The sequence below is a fragment of the Esox lucius genome, chromosome 21, assembly GCF_011004845.1.
Source record: "Esox lucius isolate fEsoLuc1 chromosome 21, fEsoLuc1.pri, whole genome shotgun sequence".
NCBI classification, from domain to species: domain Eukaryota; kingdom Metazoa; phylum Chordata; class Actinopteri; order Esociformes; family Esocidae; genus Esox; species Esox lucius.
Genome location: NC_047589.1, coordinates 31738005 through 31764846, shown reverse-complemented (window position 1 = coordinate 31764846; position 26842 = coordinate 31738005). Strand labels below are relative to the sequence as shown.

At 42.5% G+C, this 26842-nt stretch overlaps 1 protein-coding gene across 2 annotated transcripts in view; it reads left to right on the top strand.

The window, feature by feature from the left end:
- Nucleotides 1-22109, top strand: part of ctdspla (CTD (carboxy-terminal domain, RNA polymerase II, polypeptide A) small phosphatase-like a) — a 42403-nt gene extending 20294 nt beyond the window's left edge. For both annotated transcript variants that reach the window (XM_029116416.2, XM_029116415.2), the window contains 6 exons: nt 940-1115; nt 4150-4251; nt 14637-14693; nt 18215-18307; nt 18597-18782; nt 20285-22109. In XM_029116416.2, the coding sequence (XP_028972249.1) occupies nt 940-1115; nt 4150-4251; nt 14637-14693; nt 18215-18307; nt 18597-18782; nt 20285-20410 (740 nt within the window). In that variant the 3' untranslated portion in view covers nt 20411-22109. The remainder of the gene's footprint in view (nt 1-939; nt 1116-4149; nt 4252-14636; nt 14694-18214; nt 18308-18596; nt 18783-20284) is intronic.
- Nucleotides 22110-26842: the final 4733 nt, after the last annotated feature.

Below are 26842 nucleotides of genomic sequence, written 5' to 3'. Positions count from 1 at the left end.
GGAACTCCAAAGCATACCTTTGACTTGTCAGAGGATATGCCATCCACACTAACAAACTGATATCTTTCAGATAAATAAGATTTAAACCAGGCTAGAACATGTCCACGTAGCCCAATATTGGTTTCCAGTCTCTCTAAGAGAAGGGAGTGATCAATAGTGTCAAAAGCAGCACTAAGATCAAGAAGCAACAGGACGGATGTGGAACCTTTGTCTGAGGCCATTAGAAGGTCATTTGTTACCTTCACGAGTGCAGTCTCAGTACTATGATGGGATCTAAAACCAGACTGGAATATTTCATAAATGTTTTTTGTCTTTAGGAAGGCATTCAGTTGTTGGGAAACACATTTTTCTAAGATTTTTGAGAGGAACGGGAGGTTCGATATTGGCCTATAATTGTTTAATATGTCGGGATCTAGATTAGATTTTTTTATAAGAGGCTTAATTTCCGCAATTTTTAGTGAGTTTGGTACGCATCCGGAGGAAAGGGAGCAATTTATTATGTTCAGCATTGGCTGACCTAGCACAGGAAATAACTCCTTAAGTAATTTTGTAGGAATCGGGTCTAGCTGAGAGTTTGTGGGTTTAGAACTCATTACAAATTTTGTAAATGTGTCGAGCGATACGGTATCAAAAAACTCAAGTGTCCCCATTGACACCTGATCAGGGAGGTTCCGGAAATTTTTTGGACAACTGAGATTTTTATACACGTGCCGCCGTCTTGTTACCATCATTTTAACAAGGGGGCAGGGCATATTAACTAAGGGGTTGGGCATGTCAACTAGGGGGTTGGGCATGTGAGCCCTATTACTGTCATAACATTTCTAATCATCATAGACACACTGGAAATAGGACCAATGATTCAGCATCATATTTAATAAATGTCTCCAGGCATGTTTCTAATGAGTTTCTAATGTGTTTCTTTGTATTTGTCTTATGCAGTGTTGCAGCAGCAGTCCGACACTAGCCTGAAGAAGTCCCGGAGTCGAAGCATCTTCAGCCCTTTCTTCTGCTGCTTTACAAACTACCATGTTGACCCTCCATCATCGCAGAGCACCAATAACAAGACCCAGGCCCTGCCCCCTCCCACCACTGATGAAAATGGCAGCCCCCCAAAGGTAACCATTAACTCCGACCCCTAAACTCCTCCCCTTCCTCCAACCCCTAAACTCCACCCCTTCCTCCGACCCCTAAACTCCACCCCTTCCCCCGACCCCTAAACTCCACCCCTTCCTCCTCACACTAATCTCCACAACTTCCTCCTACCGCGAAGCTCCACCTTTTTTCAAAACAAGGGGTCACAACCAGTTGGTTATCTGAAAATCAGGTAGTGTGAAAAACTGGAAATAAATCATGCTTGATAAATTGAACAGTGATCATTGTGAAAGACACCATTCTGTATTTGCAAACATGACCACGTGATGGCAATGTTCCATGTTTGTGGCAGAAGTACATAGTCCCAGAGCATCTGGTCGTTGTGGTTATAGGCACAGGGCTGCTTGTTTTTCCACTGTGGACATTTTCTTACATTCCCCTTGATCTCCACTTTTAAGAAGCTTTACCTCATCTTTGTCTCATATTTATATCGTCTTTATATTGTCTTCACCTCGTCTTCGTTTTTACCTTGCATTGCTCAACTTACCCGGGGCAGAAAAATTCAAGTTGGACTATTAAAACTAGAAATCACTGTCTCAATCAGGACATTGCAAATAAATGTATTTAAATAAATAATATTTATTTCTAATTGCATTAGAAACTCGACATCCGCCAGTTACCTTGCAGCTCTTTGCAGGGATGTGATGCGCGGCTGTGTGGTTGTTGTCTGTACAGGAACGCAGTCGTGGGTGAAGAGGGAGTACAGGAGGGTGCTCAGCACACAGCCTTGTGGAACATCAGTGTTCAGGATCAGGGTTGTATAATCCAGAATCACGATGTCAACATTCACTGTTATGCTGATGGCACACAGTTATATATTTCAATGAAGCATGGAGATGCCCCAAAATTTAATACTTTGGAAGCATGCGTTTCAGATATTAGGAAGTGGACAGAACTTCATGTGTTTAAACTCAAGAAAAACAGAAATGCCAGTGACCAGGGTCAGACATCCAACAGGCTCTAGGATCAGTGACCAGGGTCAGACATCCAACAGGCTCTAGGATCAATGACTTGCACTTCACATTTGCACCATTGACCACATAGGCTCCAACCAATTTTCTTGGTTTTTCAACTGTCCTAACTCTTATTTTTCCTTAGACCAGAACTGAGACAACAACCCAGAACCAGGTTGTTAGTCCCAGTCTGTCCCAGTGGACTACTGTGTGTCTGTAGCTAGCAAGGCATTGACGACTTATGATCCAAAAGAACGTGTGGAGACACAGGTGATCTTTCTAACTGATAGTCAACTGAAATTAATCATGATATCACATTTATCAGTATTGTAACCAGTGACTAAATTATTTTGTTGAGGTAGAGATGAAAAGGTAATGTTCTTCAAGGGTTTACATTTTCCCTCCATTTTCTGGATTGCAATTACAATCAGACATTGGATTTACATTGATGTCTGCCTTAGCTTTTCTGACGTTTTCTGTATAGATACCACTGGTTCTTATATTACTGCCTATTAAGAACAGTTTTTTTGTTGATCCATGCTGCATTTCTTTTGTGTATAAACTCATGAAAAATAAAGAATTGGTTGGATCTACTTTTACTTGTAATATTCTTGGAACCAACATGATCACCTCCAATAAATGTAAGATCTTGAGCAGTAGCTTAAAGTTAATTCAAGGTTCTGATATAGCAAAAGTGTATATTTTCAAGGCTGCTTTTGGTAAATATGAAGTACAAAAGTTTTTCAATTTCCTGCTAGTTATAAATGGAGGCTTTGGAATAGGAATCAGTTTATCTCTGACAACTTATTGGACAATGGTCACTAATATCCAGAGTAAAAACACCACAGGCAGCATGACTCTGCTGCATTTCTTGGTATAACATCAGAGTGGGCTTGGTAATCCACTGGGTTAAGTTTAGATCAACATATTTTTACTCAGTATAACATCAGAGTGGGCTTGGTAATCCAGTGGGTTAAGTTTAGATCAACACATTTTTACTCAGTATAACATCAGTGTGGGCTTGGTAATCCAGTGGGTTATGTTTAGATCAACAAATTTTTACTCAGTATAACATCAGAGTGGGCTTGGTAATCCACTGGGTTAAGTTTAGATCAACACATTTTTACTCAGTATAACATCAGAGTGGGCTTGGTAATCCACTGGGTTAAGTTTAGATCAACACAGAGTTTATTTATACAGTCCTGTGTTCCCAGTCTAACTCCATATCTCCCAGGATGATCCCCTCTGATATTGTAAATGATGCTATTAAGTCAGTGAGTTAATTGAGCACAGCTCTCTTGGCGGAATTAGGAAGATTCACACCTACAATTGGAACTACAGAGTTTTTTCCTTATAAAAGACTTAATGACAGAACTTCAAAATGCTTTGGGATAGAGACGGACCTTGACAGAGTTATTTTCTTTTTCAAACTGGCAGACTCGTACACATTGTAACCCTCTAATGCAATCCCTGAGTCTTTTGAGATGTTACCTTGATGAGGCAATAATATCAGTGGATTTGTCTGTAATACCCACATTTTTTAGGTCAATATTTGGCATAGAGCATGACATGATGTTAATTGCTTAATTTCATCATGCAGTACATGTATGGAAGCGTCTGCATTTATGTTTCTCCACTAATTTATTTATTTACACACCTATGGTGAAACAATCTGTCCAGGGTGGATTGGTGGAGAACATCCTCTCCCCCTGTAAGGCTTCGGCCTGTCTGTCTGTTTTCCTGTCTGTCTGTCTTTAGGGCTGGTGTCATTAGGTCTGTCTGTCTGCCTGTCTTCCTGCCTGTCTGTCTTTAGGGCTGGTGTCATTAGGTCTGTCTGTCTTGTCACTGTGTGGGAGGATAAGGGCCTGTCTCGCTCCTGGCTGTCTGTCTGCCTGTGTCACTCCTGCCTGTAAACCACTGGGAACAGGCCAGGCCGTTAGCCGATACTGATGTCATTCGTTGAGTTATATTATATTATTGGTAAACTCTCCTCATCCTGTGTGTGTGTCATTCTCCCTTTAACTGTGTGTGTCTGTGTGTCCAGCCTCCAGCCAAGTCCCTGCTACCAGAGGTCAACATCTCAGACTGTGGGAAGAACTGTGTGGTGATCGACCTGGATGAGACTCTGGTACACAGCTCCTTCAAGGTACACGCAGTTACACTCAGGTACACACAGTTACACACACACACTCCGGTACACGCAGTTACACTCAGGTACACACAGTTACACACACACACTCCGGTACATGCAGTTACACTCAGGTACACACAGTTACACATACACACATATTCCGATACACACACACACACACACACACAGGTACAAAAACACACACAGTTACACACACAGGTACAGAGTGTACACACACACACAGGTACAGAGTGTACACACACACACACAGGTACAGAGTGTACACACACACACACAGGTACAGAGGTACACACACACAGGTACAGAGTGTACACACACACAGGTACAGAGTGTACACACACAGGTACAGAGTGTACACACACACAGGTACAGAGGTACACACACACACAGGTACAGAGGTACACACACACACAGGTACAGAGGTACACACACACAGGTACAGAGGTACACACACAGGTACAGAGGTACACACACACACACAGGTACAGAGGTACACACACACACACACACAGGTACAGAGGTACACACACACACACAGGTACAGAGGTACACACACACAGGTACAGAGGTACACACACACAGGTACAGAGGTACACACACACACACACAGGTACAGAGGTACACACACACAGGTACAGAGGTACACACCCAGGTACAGAGGTACACACACACAGGTACAGAGGTACACACACACAGGTACAGAGGTACACACACAGGTACAGAGTGTACACACACACACAGGTACAGAGGTACACACACACAGGTACAGAGTGTACACACACACAGGTACAGAGGTACACACACAGGTACAGAGGTACACACACACACACAGGTACAGAGGTACACACACACACACACACACAGGTACAGAGGTACACACACACAGGTACAGAGGTACACACACACACACACACACAGGTACAGAGGTACACACACACACAGGTACAGAGGTACACACACACACACAGGTACAGAGGTACACACACAGGTACAGAGGTACACACACACACACAGGTACAGAGGTACACACACACAGGTACAGAGGTACACACACACAGGTACAGAGGTACACACACACACACACACACACAGGTACAGAGGTACACACACACACACAGGTACAGAGGTACACACACACAGGTACAGAGGTACACACACAGGTACAGAGGTACACACACACACAGGTACAGAGGTACACACACACAGGTACAGAGGTACACACACACAGGTACAGAGTGTACACACACACACACACACACACACACACAGGTACAGAGGTACACACACACAGGTACAGAGGTACACACACACACACACAGGTACAGAGGTACACACACACACACACAGGTACAGAGTGTACACACACACACAGGTACAGAGTGTACACACACACACAGGTACAGAGTGTACACACACACACACAGGTACAGAGTGTACACACACACAGGTACAGAGGTACACACACACACACAGGTACAGAGGTACACACACACGTACAGGTACAGAGGTACACACACAGGTACAGAGTACAATGGTTAGTTCATAAATCTCCATTTTGGTTCTGTATTTCTTCTTGTTTTTGATTTGCAATCCTTCTGAATGTTCCTTTGGCAGTTTATATGGTGATTTAAATCCTGCTTTTGTTGTAGTTCTATTAAAAATTTAATTAGGCTTTCCTAATTCAATATTTACACCTTAAATACTGAAATGAAATACTTAAATGACTGCCAAAACATTTTGATTGAACTTCTTGAGTTTGGTTTGCTTTTTGGAATTTATTTGTGCTGTTTTGAATCCATCTGTAAGACGTGGGGATGTTGTACAGCTTCCTGGGTTGGTGTGGATGTTCATTAAAAGCCAACCATTGACAGTTTAATAAATTGGACACAATACAAACCCTAACTCCTACAACTCCGATGACATTCTGTAATGTTGTGTTAATGTTGAGAGAGATGTCATTTCCAAGGTGACGTTCCAATATCTGGCGATCTTAAGGCCAGAATGGGAAGTCTTTCTGAGCATCATTATTTAAGATGCTCCTTAGATTATGGCACAACAGAAATGTTAATGATCTGCTCCAGCTATGTCAAAGCCTGAGTCTGTACTCAGTCAGTGGTAGAAGCCTGAGTCTGTACTCTGTCAGTGGTAGGGTAGAAGCCTGAGTCTGTACTCTATCAGTGGTAGGGTAGAAGCCTGAGTCTGTACTCTATCAGTGGTAGGGTAGAAGCCTGAGTCTGTACTCTGTCAGTGGTAGGGTAGAAGCCTGAGTCTGTACTCTGTCAGTGGTAGGGTAGAAGCCTGAGTCTGTACTCTGTCAGTGGTAGGGTAGAAGCCTGAGTCTGTACACCCCAAAGATTTGTGGGATGCACATCCAGGGCACAAAGCTCCCGTTCCACCACATCCCAAAGATGCTCTATTGGGTTGAGATCTGGTGACTGTGGGGGCCATTTCAGTACAGTGAACTCATTGTCATGTTCAAGAAACCAATTTGAAATGATTCGAGCTTTGTGACATGATGCATTATCCTGCTGGAAGTAGCCATCAGAGGATGGGTACATGGTGGTCATAAAGGGATGGACATGGTCAGAAACAATGCTTAGGTAGGCCATGGCATTCAAACGATGCCCAATTGGCACTAAGGGGCCTAAAGTGTGTCAAGAAAACATCCCCCACACCATTACACCACCACCATACCTCGGTTGTAACGAGAGGTTATTTCAGTCAAAGTTGCTCTTCTGTCAGCTTGAATCAGTCGGCCCATTCTCCTCTGACCTCTAGCATCAACAAGGCATTTTCGCCCACAGAACTGCCGCATACTGGATGTTTTTCCCTTTTCACACCATTCTTTGTAAACCCTAGAAATGGTTGTGCGTGAAAATCCCAGTAACTGAGCAGATTGTGAAATACACAGACTGGCCCGTCTGGCACAAACAACCATGCCACGCTCAAAATTGCTTAAATCACCTTTCTTTCACATTCTGACATTCAGTTTGGAGTTCAGGAGATTGTCTTGACCAGGACCACACCCCTAAATGCATTGAAGCAACTCCCATGTGATTGGTTGATTAGATAATTGCATTAATGAGAAATTGAACAGGTGTTCCTAATAATCCTTTAGGTGAGTGTATATTTATACATGTATCTTCCTTTCTCTCCCAGTTTCTCTCATGCTAGCCAATCAAAGCAAAGAGACCAGATTGACCAGATGTTCTCTGGTCAATCTTTTGATCCATCTGGAAGGAAGAGCTGTGTGTGTGTGTGTGTGTGTGTATGTGTGTGTGTGATGAGTGTGAGATGGGCGTATTACTGAGAACTGTCTTAGCTGTTAGTTGGGGGTTTACAATACCAGTCTCCCCTCCCTCCCTCCCCCATCTATATTGTCTCTTTCTCCATTCCCCGTCTGCTCTTTTCTACTCCACTTCTCAGAGAAAAAACGATGTCCCTATTGTTACTAAAAGTGAGTAGTATGTCCTAAGCTTTTGGTAAGAATCTTAATCTGTGGCTAATGTACAACATTAGACCACCTGTATCTCCAATAGACCTGTATCTCTAACAGGAGACCTGTATCTCCAATAGACCTGTATCTCCAATAGACCTGTATCTCTAACAGGAGACCATACTAATGTGTGCAACTTTGATTTTCCCATAGCCATTTCTTCAACTGGACTTTAAACAAGCTATATGTAGTACATTCTCTTAGTGTTAGAGGAAGACTATTCCACAGGTTCCCACCCCGGACAGACAGGACCGTCTGACCGAAGGTGGTGCGCCTGTGAGGTATTATCAAGTCTCCTCTGGTAGAGGCTCGCGTGATCCTCAAAGAATTTTCTTTAGATTTAATAAAGTCCTTCAGAGGTGGCGGAGCGAGGGAGTGAAGGACCGTGTATATCAAACATATTTTTTGAAAATCCAATAGTCTATGTTTTTTTAAAAACTTGACAGTGGTGGTGGGATAGCGGTTTTTTATCTAATGTTTTTAATGCCTTTTTATATAGGCTTTCTATGGTTTTAAGTGTTGTGGGGCAGGCAAGAGACCAGGTAGTCAAACAGTAATCAAAATGAGAAATAATCATTGAATAAAAATATGTTTTAGCAGCACCCATAGTTCAATTATTTCGAATGTGCCAAAAATTTTGAATTAAATTTGCTACTTTTTTGAAGCAGAGTGTTGAATCAAGGACTACCCCAAGGTATTTAAATTCTATTGCATGACATAAGTATTTGATCACCTACCAACCATTAAGAATTCCGGCTCTCACAGACCTGTTAGTTCTTCTTTAAGAAGCCCTCCTGTTCTCCACTCATTACCTGTATTAACTGCACCTGTTTGAACTTGTTACCTGTATAAAAGACACCTGTCCACACACTCAATCAAACAGACTCCAACCTCAATCAAACAGACTCCACAGAGGGCTGAGTAATGACATCAGGGATAAAATTGTAGACCTGCACAAGGCTGGGATGGGCTACAGGACATGGAGGAGCTTGGTGAGAAGGCAACAACTGTTGGTGCAATTATTAGAAAATGGAAGAAGTTCAACATGATGGTCAATCTCTCATGCAAGATCTCACCTCGTGGGGCATCAATGATGAGGAAGGTGAGGGATCAGCCCAGAACTACACGGCAGGACCTGGTCAATGACCTGAAGAGAGCTGGGACCACAGTCTCAAAGAAAACCATTAGTAACACACTATGCTGTCATGGATTAAAATCCTGCAGCGCATACAAGGTCCCCCTGCTCAAGCCAGCGCATGTGCAGGCCCGTCTGAAGTTTGCAAATGACCATCTGGATGATCCAGAGGAGGAATGGGAGAAGGTCATGTGGTCTGATGAGACAAAAATAGAGCTTTTTGGTCTAAACTCCACTCGCCATGTTTGGAGAAAGAAGAAGGATGAGTACAACCCCAAGAACATCATCCCAACTGTGAAACATGGAGGTGGAAACATCGTTCTTTGGGGATGCTTTTCTGCAAAGGGGACAGGACGACTGCACCGTATTGAGGGGAGGATGGATGGGGCCATGTAACGCGAGATCTTGGCCAACAACCTCCTTCCCTCAGTAAGAGCATTGAAGATGGGTCGTGGCTGGGTCTTCCAGCATGACAACGACCCGAAACACACAGCCAGGGCAACTAAGGAGTGGCTCCGTAAGAAGCATCTCAAGGTCCTGGAGTGGCCTATCCAGTCTCCAGACCTGAACCCAATAGAAAATCTTTGGAGGGAGCTGAAAGTCTGTATTGCCCAGCGACAGCCCAGAAACCTGAAGGATCTGGAGAAGGTCTGTATGGAGTAGAGGGCCAAAATCCCTGCTGCAGTGTGTGCAAACCTGGTCAAGAACTACAGGAAATGTATGATCTCTTTAAACAAAGGTTTCTGTACCAAATATTAAGTTCTGCTTTTCTGATGTATCAAATACTTATGTCATGCAATAAAATGCAAATTAATTACTTAAGAATCATACAATGTGAGTTTCTGGATTTTTGGGTTCTGTCACTCACAGTTGAAGAGTACCTAAGAAAAAAATTACAGACTTCTACATGCTTTGTAAGTAGGAAAACCTGCAAAATCGGCAGTGTATCAAATACTTGTTCTCCCCACTGTATATACTGGTCCACACTTCATGACTGATGTTCTGATAAGGCACCTCCTACTGAAGTTAAGGCTTATATATTGTGCAGGATACTGTTAAAACACCTGTTATTTCATCAGCTGAAGTTTCTCTGCACCAGCAGCTGCTTCCTTTCATCCTGACTTCACTACTCATCTTCCCCCTCCTCCAATCCCCTCTTCCTCTTCTCCAATCCCCTCTTCCTCTCCTCCGCTCCCCTCTCCACCTCCACTCCTCAGCCCCGCTCACCCTCATCTCCTCCTCCTTCGTCCCATCTACACCATCTCATCTCATCCCATCTTTCCTTCCACCTCCTCATCTCTCCCCTCCTACCCCCAAGTTTTTGATGACTCCCATGATTTTGTGAAGGCGTGTCATCCCCCTCACAGGGATTTCCCTGAGCCCAGCTCCCATCAAAGCCTCAGCTCAAGTTTCCATGGTAACCACACTGTCTGAATGCCTCCCCAAGGTATCCATGGTATCCACACTGTCTAATGGCCTCCCCAAGGTATCCGTGGTAACCACACTGTCTAATGGCCTCCCCTAGGTATCCATGGTAACCACACAGTCTAACGGCCTCCCCTTGGTATCCATGGTAACCACAGTGTCTAATGGCCTCCCCTAGGTATCCATGGTAACCACACAGTCTAACGGCCTCCCCTTGGTATTCATGGTAACCACACTGTCTAATGGCCTCCGTAAGGTATCCGTGGTAACCACACTGTCTAATGGCCTCCCCTAGGTATCCGTGGTAACCACACTGTCTAATGGCCTCCCCTAGGCATCCTTGGTAACCACACTGTCTAACAGCCTCCCCTACGTATCCATGGTAACCAAGCTTTGATAAGTCAGTACAATTCATGATCCCTTGTGAACAGTGTTGCCAAATGGGGCAGTTTCCCACACGATGGGCAGGTTGATTTACAGGTAGGCTTGTATAGAAAACAAATAGTTTGGGCTGGTTTTTGGGATTCTGCAGGTGATTGTGCAGTATACTGTCAGTCTTGCAACCCTGGTCGTGAAATAGCACAATGCTGTGGCGCCATCCTTAGGAGCATTAAGTGTATTACACATGCTGATTCAACCTAAATGACCTGAAATGAACGGTCAACATGTTTCAACAGGTTTATCTACGCTGTTTTGTGCTCCATTCAGCAGTATTTAGGAGGTTCCACATAGGCTTGAAAACTGAAGTAGGGTTGTAAATTGTGTGTTCCAAGTAGGACTGGAAAGGGTACACATTTTCGATACTGTGCATTAAGGTAGGCTGTGGGCTCTTAGCGGTTCGCACTGGAATTAAGACTTTTTTTTAAATTATAAATACATAGCTTGCTACGCTGCGTTGAATGCCTCTGGAATATATGTATTTGAGTTGAAGAAAATCTGTTTATGTTATTCTTTCTAAATATTTTTTTTTAAATTATTGTTGGAGCTTTTCCAAAAAATTATATTATTTAGTTTTTTTCTGAGAAGAACTTGTGGAGGAACAGCTAGCATAGAACCACCTATTTATTGGCATATCAGGCAACAGCATTTTTTTAAAATACCTGTTTTACAGCTAATCACTTGATGAAGTTGTCAGTATTTTACAGCTACACAATCGAGAGCATTCTGATTAACTGCGCCACAGTGTGGTTTGTTGGTTGCTCTGTTGCCGATTGGAAAGGCCCTGCAACAGGTGGTGAAAACCGTCCAGCACATCACTGGTCTCTTCGTTCCCACACCAGCAGGCTTAGGAACAGTTTATTTCCATTCACTGTAACCCTGCTGAACTCTGTGACCCAGAGAACTCTGTGACCCATCACTAAACATACTCCCCGCCTCTCAGGTACCTTTTTGCACTGCTGCATTTCAGTTGCACATAGACCTTACATATTCAATTTACCTTTTTGTACATTTATAATTGCCATCATGCTTGCATTTTTACAGTTGTTACATACACATGTCTGCCTCAGGGACCTCATTGCTGCCATCTCTGCATCCCGGTTGCACATGCTACCTTCTCCTTTAATTTTCCTCGATTGCACATCTAAAATGCAGTCTAGATTTGCCATTTGTACCCACACAACTATTTAGCCCACTTGTAACATACACTATATTTAATACTAGTGATGGCCATTCAAGGCTTCATTACCGTTCTTCTAGCAACAGGATATTAAGCTAGCAGTGCAAACTCAGATTTTCCTTTTCAAATTAAAAGCCATCATTGAAATATATAAGAAAATAACAATCTGGTCTGTACATTTTATGTTTAATATCTGTTCCAATGTTATTCTTGTCTGTTCTTTTTCACACACTAGATTGTTAACTATATTGCCTTATACTTTTCAAAGATGGCTTTTATTGTGATAAAGAAAATCTGAGTGCTGCCAGCATAATATCCTGCTGCTAAAATAACGCTAATGAAGCCTTGAATGGCCATCACTACTTAACACTACTGCCCTCTTCTATTTGCACTTCTGGTTAGATACTAACTGCATTTCGTTGTACTATACTTGTTCAATGACAAAGTTTGAACTAATCTAATTTAAATTGTTGGTCATTACTTACATAAAAATGTTAGCTATCGTGTCATCAAATAGCATTTCTGAAATTTCTGTGGAAATATCTTTAAAAATCTGGTAGTTGATTAGCAACATGGCTAAAAAATACAACCCATTGTTATTGGACTCCGACCCAGTTGATGGAGACCTTGCTATTTTGTTCAGTTACATTATATTATTTTTATTAAAAATCACTTGATATGCACCATGTTTCAAACAATTTCCATATGTGACATTTTGAAAATCAAAAAAAAGTTTATCCTCCAAACTTTTCTATAAAACAATTTGGTGGGCTCACTGAAAGGTTATTTACTAGCAAAACGTTGTCAATGTTGCCAGATAGGGTGGTTTCCTGATCAATTGGGCTATATTAAATGACACCCAGTCAATTTGCCACTTCCAAAAAAGTTGTGTAACGCACTGTAAATTGCAAATAAAAACAGAATGCAATGATGTGCTAATCATTTATCCCTATTTTTAATTGAAAATAGTACAAATACAACATATCAAATGTTGAAACTGAGAAATGTTTTTTTTGGAAATACATTGATTTTGATGCCAGCAACATGGTTAAAAATTTTTGGGTCAGGGTCATGTTTTCCACTGTATTGCATCACGTCCTCTTTTAACAATACTCTTTGTTTGGGAACTGAGGAGACCAATTGCTGTAGTTTTGAAAGTGATATCTACTCCAGTTATTGCTTGATATAGGATATCAGCTGCTCAACAATTCGGGGTCTTCTATGTCGTATTTTTCGCTTCATAATGCACAAATATTTTAAATGGGTGACAGGTCGGGACACCAGGCAGGCCAGTTTAGCACACAGACCTTTACTATGGAGCCATGCTGTTGTAATACGTGCAGAATGTGGTTTGCCATTGTCTTGCTGAAATAAGCAAGACCTTCCACGAAAAAGAGGTTGCCTGGATGGCAGCTTGTTGCTCCAAAACCTTAATGTATTGTTTCCCATTAATGGTGCCTTCACAGATTTGTAAGTTGCCCTATGCCATGTGCACTAATGCACCCCCATACCATCATGGATGCTGGCTTTTGGAACTATGTGCTGATAAGAAGCCAGATGGTCCCTCTCCTCTTTAGCCCGGAGGATGTGGTGTCCATGATTCCCAAAAATTATTTCACATTTTGATTCATCAGGACAGTTTTCCACTTTGCCTCAGTCCATCTTAAATGAGCTCGGGCCCAGAGAAGGCGGCATTTCTGGGTCTTGACAATGGTTTTCGGAAGTGTTCCTGAGCCCATGCAGTGATTTCCACTACAGAACCGTCTGTTTTTTATGCAGTGGCACCTGAGGGCCCGAAGATCACGGCCATTTGTTGCATTATTAACCCATGCAGTCTTTCACAGAGTGGTGAACCCCTCCCCATTCTCACTTCTGAAAGACTCTTCCTCTCTGGATTGACCTTTTAATACACAATGATGTTACTGACCTGTTGCCAATTGACCTAATTAGTTGTGTGATATTCCACCAGGTTTTTTTTTTTGTTTTTGTTCCAGTCTGTTGCCTCTATTCTGTTTTTATTTACATTTTACGCAGCATCACAACTTATTTGAAACAGGTTTGTACAAAGAAATGTTTGCAGTAATCTAATTTTGCCGCAAAGTCATCTGAAGATTTTGGCGCGTCAACATTTCAGTCTTTTTAGTTGGCTAGATACAAACCGGTGCTGTCGTGGCAATTCTGTTTCCTGAAATGGCGAGTACTATATGTGGGTACGTTTTACCAGGCATTCCAAGTCTTGTGCAAGTGTTGCCAGGTTTTTATTCTGCATACTCAGACACCAAGAGGCTGTTTCCTTGACCTGTCAGTATCTTTAGTTTGCTGTTTTTATAATTTGTATTTAATCAGGTAATTTTTATAAAAAATTGCTGTAATATTGAAATAATTACTTGCTCCTGCCTATCTTGGCCAGGGTGTTTTTGAAAAGTAGATTTCTAATGTCAGTGAGCCTTTCCTGGTTAATTAAATAGAAAAATAATAAGTTCTTCCATTAGGATGATGACAGTCTTTTTGTGAATCAGCATTGTTATTGTTATTTAAACTATAACTCTGTAACACCACCGGTCAATTCCTGGTTTATAATGTAACTTGGTTACACCAGGTAGCAATTCCTGGTTTATAATGTAACTTGGTTACACCAGGTACCAATCCCTGGTTTATACTGTAACACTGTTATATCAGCAGTAACATCTTTGTGTCTCCTGCAGCCCATCAGCAACGCAGACTTCATCGTTCCTGTGGAGATAGATGGTACTGTTCATCAGGTATGGTCATGTGATTATTAGAATTTTTTGGTGGATACATTGATGATGTTGTCCTGTAGGATGATGTAGAAGAGATTATGTTGGTCCATTGTTTTTTCTTGCTCTGAGGGCCTCGGAATCTGAACCACACCAAATCAGTTTCCTACATTTTTTATAATGTGTGAAGATAATTTCCCATACAGACCTTTACCTACTGCATTCTTCTCACTCTGCGCTGCCACTCTAAATGAACTGAACTAATACATGGATTGAAGTAGTGCGTTTTTGGACTCATTATCATATTCCTTCGCACAGAAATATCAGAGAGAATTTCTCCGCTGGTCAGTACGTCACCTAACCAGTCACCTAACCAACACCTAACCTAACCAGTCACCTAACCAACACCTAACCTAACCAGTCACCTAACCAACACCTAACCTAACCAGTCACCTAACCAACACCTAACCTAACCAGTCACCTAACCAACACCTAACCTAAAAGACACCTGTCCACACACTCAATCAAACTGACTCCAACCTCAATCAACAATGGCCAAGACCAGAGAGCTGTGTAAGGACATCAGGGATAAAATTGTAGACCTGCACAAGGCTGGGATGGGCTACAGGACAATAGGCAAGCAACTTGGTGAGAAGGCAACAACTGTTGGTGCAATTATTAGAAAATGGAAGAAGTTCAAGATGATGTCAATCTCCCTCGGTCTGGGGCTCCATGCAAGATCTCACCTCGTGGGGCATCAATGATCATGAGGAAGGCGAGGAATCAGCCCAGAACTACACGGCAGGACCTGGTCAATGACCTGAAGAGAGCTGGGACCACAGTCTCTAAGAAAACCATTAGTAACACACTACGCCGTCATGGATTAAAATTCTGTAAGGTCCCCCTGCTCAAGCCAGCGCATGTCCAGTTTGCCAATGACCATCTGGATCAGGGGTGTCCAAACCATTCCACGGAGGGCCATGTGTCTGCAGGTTTTTGTTTTTTCCTATGAATTGGATCCCAGTTCACACCTAAGAAACCAGGTGAGGGTAGAAACTAACCAATTAGTAACCTAATTAGTCAATCAAGTACAAGGAGAGAGCGAAAACCTGCAGACACTCGGCCCTCCGTGGAATAGTTTGGACACCTCTGATCTGGATGATCCAGAAGAGGAATGGGAGAAGGTCATGTGGTCTGATGAGGCAAAAATAGAGCTTTTTGGTCTAAACTCCACTCTCCGTGTTTGGAGGAAGAAGAAGGATGAGTACAACCCCAGAAGATGACCTGAAACACACAGCCAGGGCAAATCCTCTTTTGTCACTTGCCATTTTAACAGTTTATTAGCCATTCATTAATGACATTGATATACTAACTATTAATATAGTTTTTGTTTTTGTCTGTCCTGAACAAATCCTAATGCATTATTTGAAAGTCCACCAGAACTGTTTTATTTTAGGCTTCCTATAACGTAGCTACTGAAGGTTGTAGCCAGATACATTTTTGTCAGCCAGTCAGTCAGTCACATTCGCTCTTCCAGGCCAGCTCCGCTTACGTGGTCCGGCAATAAACCTGTTTGCCTGCTTGCAAACCAGCACCTCACTTAACCAGTCACATAATCAGCACCCCACCTAACCAGTACTTCACCTAACTAGCCACTTAACCAGTACCTCACCTGACCAGCATCTCACCCAACCAGTCACCTCATTTAACCAATCACTTAACTAGTCACGTAACCAGATATTTTTATTCCGCTGGCCAGCACCTCACCTAGCTAAATCTAGTTACCATGGTGACACAGTAAACAAATGTCTGTACCATGGTATGCTGCTGCTTCTCTGAGGTGTGTGTGTGGGAGCTTGCGTGGTAGCTTGCGTGGGAGCGTGCGTGGGAGCGTGTGCGCGTGCAGTGCAGCAGCCATGTTCCAGGCAGGGGCCTAGTTCAAGTAATCCAGGATAGGCTTGGTGTGAGTTTGGGCCTAGTCTGGACTACTTGTTCTGGGAGCCTGCCACTGGTCTTCAGAGGCAGAAGAGGAAGATTTATTAACTGATGCACTTTACTCATAGACACAATGTTTTACATATTTTGGAATGTTGTTCTGTGGGAATGTGTTTTTTCAAGCACTTTGCTGGTTGCTACTTCACTGAGTAAAGGTTTAGTAACTACTACTGGGTTGTGTGGTTATTCCACATTGTAACACTTTAAGTCTGTCTGGATCAGAGTGAGAGAATTGGTTAACATTAATAGTACACGTGATATAACATTGTGTTGCAACAATACAGATGGGGTTATAATATAGGTGAGGTTATAATATAGGTGGGGTTATAATATAGGTGGGGTTATAATATAGGTGGGGTTATAATATAGGTGGTGTTATAATATAGGTGATGTAATAGTACAGGTTTTGTTATAATATAGGTGGTGTTATAATATAGGTGGTGTAATAATACAGGTGGTGTAATAGTACAGGTGGTGTTATAATACAGGTGGGGTTATAATACAGGTGATGTAATAGTACAGGTGGTGTTTTAATACAGGTGATGTAATAGTACAGGTGGTGTTATAATACAGGTGATGTAATAGTACAGGTGGTGTTTTAATACAGGTGATGTAATAGGACAGGTGTTTTTATAATACAGGTGTTGTTATAATACAGGTGGTGTTATAATATAGGTGGTGTTATAATACAGGTGGTGTACAGTAGTAATACAGGTATTGTAATAGTACAGGTGGTAATAGTACAGGTGGTGTTATAATATAGGTGGTGTTATAATACAGGTGGTGTACAGTAGTAATACAGGTATTGTAATAGTACAGGTGGTGTAATAGTACAGGTGGTGTTATAATACAGGTGATGTAATAGTACAGGTGGTGTTATAATACAGGTGTTGTTATAATACAGGTGGTGTACAGTAGTAATACAGGTATTGTAATAGTTCAGGTGGTGTAATAGTACAGGTGGTGTAATAGTACAGGTGGTGTTATAATACAGGTGATGTAATAGTACAGGTGGTGTTATAATACAGGTGTTGTTATAATACAGGTGGTGTACAGTAGTAATACAGGTATTGTAATAGTTCAGGTGGTGTAATAGTACAGGTGGTGTAATAGTACAGGTTTTATAATATAGGTGGTATAATAGTACAAGTGTTGTTATAATACAGGTGGTGTAATAGTACAGGTGGTGCAATAATAAAGGGGTGTAGTAATTCAGGTGTTCTACAGTGGGGGTAATAATAGTAGAGGTTTTCAATACGCAGGATCACAATGTTTCTTGTTTATTGACATGCTGAGGCCACTTTCTTCTCCGCCTCAGGGCAGACTAGGTCATGTTGTCTGTCGGTACCTCCACCTGTCCATCTCCAGTGTGTGTCGGTACCTCCACCTGTCCATCTCCAGTGTGTGTCGGTACCTCCACCTGTCCATCTCCAGTGTGTGTCGGTACCTCCACCTGTCCATCTCCAGTGTGTGTCGGTACCTCCACCTGTCCATCTCCAGTGTGTGTCGGTACCTCCACCTGTCCATCTCCAGTGTGTGTGCTCTTTCAGGTGTACGTGTTGAAGAGGCCGCATGTTGACGTGTTCCTGCAGAAGATGGGGGAGCTGTTTGAGTGTGTCCTGTTCACAGCAAGCTTAGCCAAGGTTATTTTTATTTATTTAAATTTATTGAGAAATATTTTTCAGAAATATCTTCTGGCATGTTCATGCTTATTGGATAGGAAGGTGGGGACAGGCATGAGACATAGATCTTGCTGTAGTGGTATGTTTTGGTCCCACCATTGGATCATACAGACACACAGTGTTTTGAAAACAATATATTTGGCAATATCTTGGTAGACCTTCTGTTACCTCTCTGTCTTCACTCCTTCTGTAATAAAACAATCCTGGCCTCAAGGTGTCCTGCTGGACTGACCACTACATGTGTGTTTAGTATGCAGACCCAGTGGCTGACCTGCTGGACCAGTGGGGTGTGTTCAGGGCCCGTTTGTTCCGGGAGTCCTGTGTGTTCCACCAGGGGAACTACGTTAAAGACCTGAGCCGGCTGGGGAGAAGACTCAGTAACGTCATCATCGTAGACAACTCTCCAGCCTCATACATCTTCCACCCTGAAAATGCTGTGAGTGTCTTGTATTGATGTGTGTGTATTGATGTGTGTGTATTACTGTGTCTTGTATTGCTGTGTGTGTTACTGTGTCTTGTATTGCTGTGTGTATTACTGTGTCTTGTATTACTGTGTCTTGTATTGCTGTGTGTGTATTACTGTGTCTTGTATTGCTGTGTGTGTACTACTGTGTATTGTATTGCTGTGTGTGTATTACTGTGTGTGTATGTGTGTAACTGTAGCTGTGTGTGTGCATGTTGCTGTGTGTCTGTGTGCATGTTGCTGTGTGCATGTTGCTGTGTGTCTGTGTGTGACACTTCACATTCAGGGGACGTGTTTATTACTAAAAGTAATTTTTTTCTTTTTCTAATTTCACCAAAACCAAACCCTAACGGAGCAGAAAGGAGCGGTAGAGTGCAGTGGGGTTAGATTAGTGATTAGTCCTGCTGGTGTAGATGACTGTAGAGTGCAGTGGGGTTAGATTAGTGATTAGTGCTGCTGGTGTAGATGACGGTAGAGTGCAGTGGGGTTAGATTAGTGATTAGTCCTGCTGGTGTAGATGACGGTAGAGTGCAGTGGGGTTAGATTAGTGATTAGTCCTGCTTGTGTAGATGACGGTAGAGTGCAGTAGGGTTAGATAAGTGATTAGTGCTGCTGGTGTAGATGACAGTAGAATGCAGTGGGGTTAGATTAGTGATTAGTCCTGCTGGTGTAGATGACGGTAGAGTGCAGTAGGGTTAGATTAGTGATTAGTCCTGCTGGTGTAGATGACGGTAGAGTGCAGTAGGGTTAGATTAGTGATTAGTGCTGCTTGTGTAGATGACGGTAGAGTGCAGTAGGGTTAGATTAGTGATTAGTCCTGCTGGTGTAGATGACGGTAGAGTGCAGTAGGGTTAGATTAGTGATTAGTCCTGCTGGTGTAGATGACGGTAGAGTGCAGTAGGGTTAGATTAGTGATTAGTGCTGCTTGTGTAGATGACGGTAGAGTGCAGTAGGGTTAGATTAGTGATTAGTCCTGCTGGTGTAGATGACGGTAGAGTGCAGTAGGGTTAGATTAGTGATTAGTCCTGCTGGTGTAGATGACGGTAGAGTGCAGTGGGGTTAGATTAGCGATTAGTCCTGCTGGTGTAGATGACTGTAGAGTGCAGTAGGGTTAGATTAGTGATTAGTCCTGCTGGTGTAGAAAACCTAGCTGGCAGGATTTGGATTGAAGACAATCCAAATCCAAAAGTGATAGATTTATCTCACCTGGTCTCCCAGGGCAGTTCTAAATCCTGCTCATGCTGCAACTATCTCCCTCCCTCCTTTGCCCCCCCCCCCTCCTTTGTCTCTCCCCCCTCCCCTCCCTCTTTGTGTCTCTCTCTCCCAATCTCTCAACCTCTTTTGTCTCTCCCCCCTCCCTCCCTCTTTGTCTCTCTCTCCCTATCTCTCAACCTCCTTTGTCCCTCCCTCCCTCCCTATCTCCAAACGTTCTCCCTCCTTCCTCCCATCTTTTCTCCCTCCCTCTCTTTCCTCAGGTTCCGGTCCAGTCCTGGTTTGATGACATGTCAGACACTGAGCTTCTGGACCTGCTGCCTGTGTTTGAGGGGTTGAGTAAGGAGCAGGACGTTTACAACTTGTTACAGAGCCTCCGGGTCAGGTAGCAAGCTCCCTTCCTGCCTCCACATCCCCTGGCCATTACTCTGGCTCACCTAATGCCGACCACATCCCCCTTATATCGAGGCCCTGACCCTCTGCTCTGCTCTGAGGCTCGGGTCCTGTTCTCCTGCTGCTGCCTCAATGGGGCGATAGACATAAAGCTCCATACAGAGACTAAAGCTGATGGTCTCTCCTGGGTTACCTGACACCTGATGGTCTCTCCTGGGTTACCAGACACCTGATGGTCTCTCCTGGGTTACCAGACACCTGATGGTCTCTCCTGGGTTACCAGACACCTGATGGTCTCTCCTGGGTTACCAGACACCTGATGGTCTCTCCTGGGTTACCAGACACCTGATGGTCTCTCCTGGGTTACCAGACACCTGATGGTCTCTCCTGGGTTACCAGACACCTGTTGGTGTCTCTTGGGTTACCATATACCTGTTGGTGTCTCTTGGGTTACCAGACACCTGTTGGTGTCTCCTGGGTTACCAGACACCTGTTGGTCTCTCCTGGGTCACCAGATGTCTGATGATCTCTTCTTTCTAGAAGCCTGGTCTCTCCTGGGTCACCAGACGCCTGTTGGTGTCTTCTTCCTAGATAACTGATGGTCTCTCTTGGGTTGCCAGATGCCTGTGGGTCTCTCCTGGGTCACCAGATGTCTGATGATCTCTTCTTTCTAGAAGCCTGGTCTCTCCTGGGTCACCAGACGCCTGTTGGTGTCTTCTTCCTAGATAACTGTTGGTCTCTCTCGGTTAACCAGATGCCTGAGACAGTCTGAATGGGTTGTTATGGATAACAGACTTTAGTGGAACAGTTGCTCTGTATTTGACCCGACCCAACGAGTCCTCCAGGAAGACGTGTAAAGGATGTTTCAGTAACAACAAAAAAATATATATTAATTACAATTGCAATATAGCCACGTTTTTATCAGAGATAACAATGTTTTTATCAAATTATTTATTTACCAAAATAAATGGTTGTAGGGCAGGTATTGATGTATGATGCTGTTCAGGCTGTCTCTTCCTGCTTACTGCTGGTTGGTTCCAACAACTGTGACTCTCTTCAATTACCCAATCAAGTGCCTTTTGGACTGTTGTTTAATTGATATAACTGATGTTCCATTTTGTATGTTGCATATTTACAGAGAACTCAGATATTTAAATGAATATACTTTAATTTATACTTTAAACTGTGAAAGGAGATGAATGTTATTTTGGCATGGTTATTCATGAAAATAATTTCCAGAAAAAGATTTGAAATAATTCATTGAAAATGTTCTTTTAGTATTGGATTAACATGCCTGTTTCTGCCTTGGTTGAATTGGTTTGACATTTAATAGTGTAAATAAAAGGGTTGTTTTAGTCCTGAAATTGTATTTGGCAATGCAGAGGTAATTTGAGTTGTAATTGTTGCCTGTATGTCATTTATACCTATTTAGTATGGGACATGAACTACAGAGTGGAATGTAAGCTTAACATGCTGAAACCAGGCTTGCTGTCAGCTACAAAGAACAGCTTAACACAGAGGCATTCAATATATCAGATGTATCTGGCAAATATCTTTGATTCAAGGTACAATCAATATCCAAATAACTGTCAAATTGTTGATGCATACATATGAACATTATATGAAATTATATTTATTGACAAAACAAGCTGTGAAGTATAAAGAATGTTGTTGAATAAATTACGTGTGGTATTATTAAAGTTGTGTCAGTCACTTTAATAATCTGTCCATTACTGCTTAAATTATTGGATGGATAAAGCAGGTACATTTACAGTCAGAGGAAATCAACCAGGAGTTATACTGTAATTAAATTTGTGTACATTGGTTGCCTTTTGCCCTTTACCTGAGTTTGAGTCACGGTAAGAAAAGCATCTCTATGTACACTAAAACCATGGTTTGATTGGGTTCTAGAAATAGGTTTAATATAACAGGTGGGCAGAGACTCAGCCAGTTTATTCAATGTTCTGAATGCAGTAATATGTCAGAGTTTGGGTTAAGGTCAAGTACCAGAAAATGTATCTTCGTTTCTCATCATAGGTGCTGTGGAATCTGAGCATTAACTATTACAATATGAATGTACGTTTCATTGTAGGTGAATGTGCCTTGATAATGAGAACAACAGAAACCTCTGTTTAGTTTATCTCTCTGTAGGTTGTGCTCTGATAACCACAGGAATGTTTACATTGACCATTTGGCATGGGGGTAACTGTCTTGGAAACCTGATCTTTGCTAGGTAGACACACCCTTCAGTGTATATATCAGCTTGTAACCAACATTACAGTGAGAAGAGACTGAGTGAGATGAGACCAGGTCCGTAACCTCATGATAATGACTCAAATGCTGCAAAAAATAATTGAATTACTCTCTCCCTTGGAAACCAGGTATGCGATAATTATTACAACCACTATACGAAATGGCTGATTTCTAACAGTGCTGAAGGAGAATGAAGAATGTGGTGCCTGAAATGAAAACTATGATTCATCCTATTCAGCTGTGTCCGCCCAAGCCTTCCAATAAAGCAGCTATTTACCTTGTTACTCTAAATGACTGCATTGTCACACCACTGTTTGTCCAGGGAGTCACAGTCAGGTAGGTTGAGTACAGTACAGTCACAGTCAGGTAGGGTGAGTACAGTACAGTAGAGTCAGGTAGGGTGAGTACAGTACAGTAGATTCACAGTCAGGTAGGGTGAGTATAGTACAGTAGAGTCACAGTCAGGTAGGGTGAGTACAGTACAGTAGAGTCACAGTCAGGTAGGGTGAGTACAGTACAGGAGAGTCACAGTCAGGTAGGGTGAGTACAGTACAGGAGAGTCACAGTCAGGTAGGGTGAGTACAGTACAGGAGAGTCACGGTCAGGTAGGGTGAGTACAGTACAGTAGATTCACAGTCAGGTAGGGTGAGTACAGTACAGTAGAGTCACAGTCAGGTAGGGTGAGTACAGTACAGGAGAGTCACAGTCAGGTAGGGTGAGTACAGTACAGGAGAGTCACAGTCAGGTAGGGTGAGTACAGTGCAGTAGAGTCACAGTCAGGTAGGGTGAGTACAGTACAGGAGAGTCACAGTCAGGTAGGGTGAGTACAGTACAGTAGATTCACAGTCAGGTAGGGTGAGTACAGTACAGTAGAGTCACAGTCAGGTAGGGTGAGTACAGTACAGTAGAGTCACAGTCAGGTAGGGTGAGTACAGTACAGTAGATTCACAGTCAGGTAGGGTGAATACAGTAGAGTCACAGTCAGGTAGGGTGAGTACAGTAGAGTCACAGTCAGGTAGGGTGAGTACAGTGCAGTAGAGTCACAGTCAGGTAGGGTGAGTACAGTACAGTAGATTCACAGTCAGGTAGGGTGAGTACAGTACAGTAGAGTCACAGTCAGGTAGGGTGAGTACAGTACAGTAGAGTCACAGTCAGGTAGGGTGAGTACAGTACAGTAGAGTCACAGTCAGGTAGGGTGAGTACAGTACAGTAGATTCACAGTCAGGTAGGGTGAGTACAGTAGAGTCATGGCCAGGTAGGGTGAGTACAGTAGAGTAGAGTCACAGTCAGGTAGGATGAGTACAGTAGAGTCATGGCCAGGTAGGGTGAGTCCCCTTCCTCCATGTTACTAAAGTCCTCCTCAGCCGTTCTGTGTCAATGTTTCTTCATCCATAACAGGAGAGCAGAGACATTCAGGCCCCAGGCTACGTGCTGGTTTTGTGGGGACCTGAATGTTAGAGCACCCAAAAAACAGACACTATTAACTGCCAGAGGGCTCAACACTGCTAGGAAGCAACAGTTCTTTCCTCACAAAATGAATACCTAAAATAAAGCACTGTTCTTGCAGGTCTGTTGAATGCTTCTCTTTTCATAGTCAATGGTAGAATAACAGTAGGTAGACCTACAGCTCAAATCTTATCACTGATCAGCCAGATCAGAGTGCCTCAGCCAGTGAGATCAAATAATCAGAACCAAAACTTCAATGTTATCCACACCGCTGGAATTTTCCCAATATCTGGAACCAGTGGCAGATCACACTGATATCCAGTTGTGCTCATACGTTTGCAGACCCTGGCAGATATGGGGAAATATTGGCATTGATTTAGAAAATGTGACTGATCTTTTATTTAAGGATGGTGATCATATGAAGCCATTTATTATCACATATTTGTTTGGCTCCTTTTTTAATTAAACATAATTAAAACAGAAATCACCCAAATGGCCCTGATGTTTACATACCCTTGAATGTTTGGCCTTGTTACAGACACACAAACTGACACACACAGGTGAAAATGGCAATTAAAGGTGAATTTCCCACACCTGTGGCTTTTTAAATTGCAATTTGTGTTTGTGTATAAATAGTCAATGAGTTTGTTAGCTCTCATGTGGATGCACAGAGCAGGCAAGATACTGAGCCATGGGGAGCAAAAAAAGAACTGTCAAAAGACCTGCGTAACAAGGTAATGGACCTTCATAACGACGGATAAGAATATAAAAATATACCCAAAGCCTTGCAAATGCCAGTCAGTACTGTACAATGCCTTATTAAGAAGTGGAAAATTCAAGGATCTCTTGATTCCAAGCCAAGGTCAGGTAGACCAAGAAATATTTTAGCCAAAATTGGCAGATTTTTTTTTTCCGAGATACAAAGAAAAACCCACAGGTAACCTCAGGAGAAATACAGGCTGCTCTGGAAAAAGACGATGTGGTTTTTTCAAGGAGCACAATAAGACAATACTTGAACAGAAATGAGCTGCATGGTCGAGTTGCCAGAAAAGAAGCCTTTACTGCGCCCATGCCAAAAAAAGCCTGGTTACAATATGCCCGACAACACCTTCACATGCCTCACAGCTTCTGGCACACTGTAATTTGAAGTGACGAGACCAAAATAGACCTTTTATGGTCACAACCATAAGTGCTATGTTTGGAGAGGGGTCAACAAGGCCTATAGTGAACAGTAAAATGTATGGCAAGATGAATGCAGCATGCTATCAGAAAATACTGGCAGGCAATTTGCATTCTTCTTCACGAAAGCTGTGCATGGGACACTCTTGGACTTTCCAGCATGACAATGACAAGGCCAAGTTGACCCTCCAGTGGTTACAGCAGAAAAAGGAGAGATATTAAGGTCTCCTGACCTTAATATCATGGAGCCACTCTGGGGATTCATGCAAGATGACCAAAGACTTTGCATGACCTGGGGGCATTTTGCCAAGACAAATGGGCAGCTATACCACCTGCAAGAATTCGGGGCCTCATAGACAACTATTACAAAGGAGTGCTTCTATTGCAAAAGAGTGTAATTGATGCTAAAGGGGGCAATAGACCGTATTAAGAACTCATGGTATGCAGACATTTGAACAGGGGTCAGTTCATTTTTTCTTTGTTGCCATGTTTTGTTTTATGATTTGTGCCATTCTGTTATGAACTACAATTGAATGTGAATCCCATAAGAAATAAAAGACATGTGTTTTGCCTCCCCACTCATGATTTCTTTACAAATGGAACGTATACTAATAATTATCCAATGGTATGCAAACTTTTGAGCACAACTGTATAAACGTGACTGATCACACCAATATATAAATATAGAGATATTTGACCCATACAATTACAGGGGATTTTTTTGTTAACAGCAACTTGAGCACGATAACCTGCAGTATCATGAAACTACTTCATTTCCTTGAAGAACACAATGTTCAAAGAAGAAGCCAGACTGGAATTCTACCAAATTACTGTATTTATACCCTCCACACCCTAGTTGACAAAAGTAAACCCAAACAAAGACCAAACAAAGACTCAGGTTTTGTAGAATTTAAGAAAGCATTTGATTAAATTTTGCACAAAAGTCTGTTTTGTAATAGAAGGCGATATTGGACAAAATATATCAAACCAAATTAAATCAATGAACACTAAAAACAAATGCAGTAAAGATTGGCAACAATCCAAAAGTGTTTTTCTGTCAAGGATGTGGATGGAGAGCTGGGTGCTGAAATCGTCCAACAGAATATTAGATGAATTAAATGGCAAAACTTTTGAAGGTTCTGCAGCATGTGGTTTCCTACGAACCACTGAGGTGAAGGATCTTTCACCTTGTCCTGCTGTCGACCACCAAGCTGGAGCAGTAACTGGATCACTGGATCACCTGATCATCACGGCACTTTGCCTGCAACATAATGCAACATACTTTCTGTTTGAGTAAAAACCTCACTCACCAACCCCTTAGGAGACTCTCTAACCATAGACACAAGAGCCCGTGGTTTTAGACTCCCATCCTGAGAACCAGGGTTCCAGTCCAAGTAGATTCATATTTTTTTATATATATATATTTTTTTTTAGAAAACTGCTGTTTATGGTCGTGAAAATGAGGAACAAACATCCAATTCTGCATGCAAAGCTCTTTAATAGAATAGTTCACAAAGCGAAGAGAAAAATCTGAACAACCTGTCAAGCTG